General features: G+C 43.3%; 1 protein-coding gene across 1 annotated transcript; it reads left to right on the forward strand.

Annotated features, from left to right (window-relative positions):
- Window positions 1–30: 30 nt before the first annotated feature.
- Window positions 31–2603, forward strand: LOC122091755 (protein IQ-DOMAIN 17-like). Its single transcript, XM_042661883.1, has 5 exons — window positions 31–532; window positions 632–916; window positions 1020–1265; window positions 1347–1484; window positions 1592–2603. The coding sequence occupies exons 1-5, from the start codon at window positions 407–409 to the stop codon at window positions 2393–2395; spliced, it is 1599 nt and encodes a 532-aa protein (XP_042517817.1). The 5' UTR covers window positions 31–406; the 3' UTR covers window positions 2396–2603.
- The last annotated feature ends 1306 nt before the right edge of the window (window positions 2604–3909 follow it).

The following is a 3909-nucleotide window of genomic DNA, read 5'->3' on the forward strand; positions in this document are numbered from 1 at the left end:
ATATGGTGAAGGTGCAATTAAAAAAAAAAAAAAAAAACATATGGTGATGGAATTTTTATTTACAAAGTTGTTGACACTGTCGCTGACACCTCCATTAGTGTCTTCCATGCCACAAAAAACACACCTCACCTTAGCAGATACAGAGCTCGTAATATGTTCCTGCACAGATTAACGTTCCAATGTCCCTTCCCCAACCCCACCCAGTTTCTCCCTCTCTCTCTCTCTCTCTCTCTCTCTCTCTCTACATTTTAAAAAGTTTCAAAGGAATCAATCTCTAACAAAAGGCAGCACCACCAGTGCTAGCTCCACTAGTCTAATCCAATCCCAAAGCTCCAGTTTCGGGAGCTTCAGCTTCGACCTTGGTGGCTCTCACTGTTAATGCAGCTCAGTTTCCTTCTTACCATCCATGGGAAAGAAGGGTGGAACCTCGTGGTTGACTGCAGTGAAAAAGGCTTTCAGGTCTCCTACTAAGGACAACGAGTCGAAGAGTAGCAGAAGGAGAGAAGATCATGAGCAAGAAGAAGAGGAAAAGGTGATCACTTCCCCCTCTGTCTCTCTTCTTCTTTCCCCGCCCACCCCTTTTCCCCTTCTGGGTATCACTATAATGCAATAACGATCTGGGTTTGTGTAGAAAAGGGAGAAGCGAAGATGGATTTTTCGAAAACCTTCGAATCACGAACCGGTGACACAACAATACGAAGCGAAGCCTGCAGTTACGACTGCAACCACGAATCCTGTTACTGCTGCTGAGCAAAGGCATGCCATTGCTGTTGCAGTGGCGACCGCAGCAGCCGCTGAAGCGGCCGTTGCTACTGCCCAAGCAGCTGTGGAAGTTGTTCGCCTCACTAGACCTTCTAATTTCGTTAAAGAACACTACTCTGCCATTGTCATTCAGACTGCCTTCAGAGGCTATTTGGTAAAATACGAAAAGCAATTAACCACATAAATTTCAGAGATGATGGCTTCTGTTTTATCCTTCTTTTGATGATTAACTAATTTTTCTGCCTCTGGTGGGGAAGGCGAGGAGAGCTCTTCGTGCATTGAAAGGGCTTGTAAAGCTTCAAGCTTTAGTGAGAGGACATAACGTACGAAAGCAAGCGAAGATGACCCTTCGGTGCATGCAAGCTCTGGTCAGAGTACAGGCTCGGGTGCGGGATCAACGCATGAAGACTTCCCAGGATGGGAGTAGAAAATCTATGTTTAATGACACTAACAGCTTATGGGAATCACGGTTTCTTCAGGACATTGCAGAGAGAAAGTCAATGGTAAGTATCCTCTCTCTCTCCTGGCTTTAGCATAAGCTCTTCTAGGCTTAAATTTAAAGGGTTTTGATTCTTCTTTCACAGTCAAGAGATGGAAGTAGCATTGCAGACGATTGGGATGACCGCCCACATACAGTAGAGGAGATTCAGGCCATGTTACAGAGCAGAAAGGAAGCTGCTTTAAAACGCGAGAAAGCCCTCGCCTATGCTTTCTCTCAGCAGGTTCACCTCGCTTTCTCTCTCTATCTCTGTTTATGACTGTCTCTCTCTCTGTATTTTTAATATTTGAGAGCTCACATTTGCATAAAACCTCCACATCTATATCCAAGATATGGAGATCAGGTAGGAACTCCTCAATCGGGGAAGAAGAAGAGCTCGAAGATAGACCAAAATGGCTGGACAGATGGATGGCCACGAAGCAATGGGAGAACAGGGGAAGAGCTTCGACTGATCAAAGGGAACCCATTAAAACCGTCGAAATCGATACGTCTCTTCCCTACTCTTATTCAGCCCCTAAGAACAGAAGATCACAGCCACAACCTGGCACTTATGGTCTTGCATCTCCTCTGCACAGAGCCCACCAACAGTATCTCTCTGTTCATCGGTCCCCTGTCACGCCTTCTCCTTGTGGAACAAGGCCTCTGCAAGTACGCTCAGCCAGCCCTCGTTGCCAAAGAGAAGAGAGAAGCTACCCAACAGCGCATACACCAAGCTTGGGATCCAGCTATTACTACAACAGTGGGATGCGTTACAATGGACCAGGCTCAAATAGCGGTGCTGGGTCTGCAGCTGCTGCAATCCCGAACTACATGGCTGCCACAGAATCAGCAAAAGCTCGAATTAGATCGCAGAGTGCACCGAGGCAACGGCCATCGACGCCTGAAAGAGAGCGAGTGGGGTCAGCGAAGAAACGTCTCTCTTTTCCCGTTCCCGACACTTACAGTACTGGTGGTGTTGGTGGTTGTGGAGGTGGGTACAACTATAGCCACATTTTAAGGAGCCCAAGCTTTAAGAGTGTTCATGGAGGTCAATTCGGTATGGAGCAACAGTCAAATCTGTCTTGTTGCACGGACAGCCTCGGTGGTGAAATATCTCCCTCTTCGACCAGTGACCTCAGAAGGTGGTTGCGTTAGAACTATTACTGCATCAGACTTTAGCTTCTAACAACATAAATGGTGGTGACTGGCAATGTCATGAAATTGGTTTTTTGTTTTTCTTTATTTCGTTTAGTTAATCCAATGATGAAGCCATGAACTGAAAAAAGTGGGATTGATTGATTGAACACGATGGATTATATTTCAATCCTAATTCTTTCTCATAAAATTTTGACCATTTCAGACCTTTTCGTTTGTTTGAATTTTGCTTCTGTTGCTACAGATTTTACCTCTCTTTCCCCTGTTCTTGATTGATTGAACCATGGATAAAAGAAACCCAACCAAGAAAAAGGGGAGAAGAAACTTCCTTTTATGATTCCATGACCTCTAACTTGTAAATAGTTATGGGATTTGCTAATCATCGGCTACCACTTACCAGAGAAGAAGACACTTCCTTTTATGATTGATTTTTTCGTTACTGTACCTGCAGTCATCAACTTAGTTTAGAATTTGGATTGGTTCTTGAATGTTGTGGTCTGAAAGCCATACAACAAATACCCAAGAGCAAATAGCTCTGCAGTCTGTAATTTTTGAGCTTTCCATTATTAAACATGAAAGTGGCTTATGATTTACCCAAATCCAGCCAGAGGCTTCAATGGGGTGGGGACTAGACTCGACCAACTAACTCTTTAAGTATAACCATGACACTAATTTACTTCTACAAATTTATAGTAGCGTGGGTTGTTGTTTATCACTATAATGATGTGTGTGGGGGCCAACTTAAACAACCCCCTCTCCTGTGAAGTACTGTTATACTGATTCTTTCTTAGAAGTTCCATATTCTTGCAAAAGAACCTGCTTATTCCAAAAGGCACCCTAGAAGGAAGTTTAGGTGTCATGAGTCATGAATCATGACCCACTCCTAAACTATAAGCAAGGTTGTTCTCATAGAACAGCAGCTAAAGAAACCAGGGAGGCCACAGTTGCCGACTGTAATAGCAGTGATGAGGTAAGCTTCACTGGAAACAAGAACATGAAGCTTGTATTAGCACAACAATGCAGATCCTGTTCAAAGCCTTGTGAAATGGAGCCATAGCCTATATAGTTCGCTGTATCATGCACAGAAAATTGAGATGCAACTTTATCAGCAATAAAGTTTCCATGAAAAAAGCAATACAGTGGCTGTGGCTTGAATTATTATATTGGCTGTCGGCTTGCAATCAAGCCATAAAGCTGAAATTCGGTATTGCTTTTCAGTAAAGCTTTAATACCCTGATGGCTTTTTGGCCTTTTTGCCACACTGTATACCACTTATGGTTACTTTTCAATGAATAAAGATTTAGGTGCCGTTTGATAACACTTCCTATTCCTGGAGAGTGTTCTTTTACAGAAGTGTTCTTTTTCGATTCCATGCTGTGAAGACACTCTGGGGGAATAGAAACAGCGTTTGGTAAAACTATTTCAGAAATGGCTTTAGAACAGGAAAAGAACAGAAACAGCGTTTGACAAACACTTCTATTCCTGGAGAGTACAATAATGAAAATTCACTTTTG

Source organism: Macadamia integrifolia, chromosome 2 (assembly GCF_013358625.1).
Source record: "Macadamia integrifolia cultivar HAES 741 chromosome 2, SCU_Mint_v3, whole genome shotgun sequence".
Taxonomy (NCBI): domain Eukaryota; kingdom Viridiplantae; phylum Streptophyta; class Magnoliopsida; order Proteales; family Proteaceae; genus Macadamia; species Macadamia integrifolia.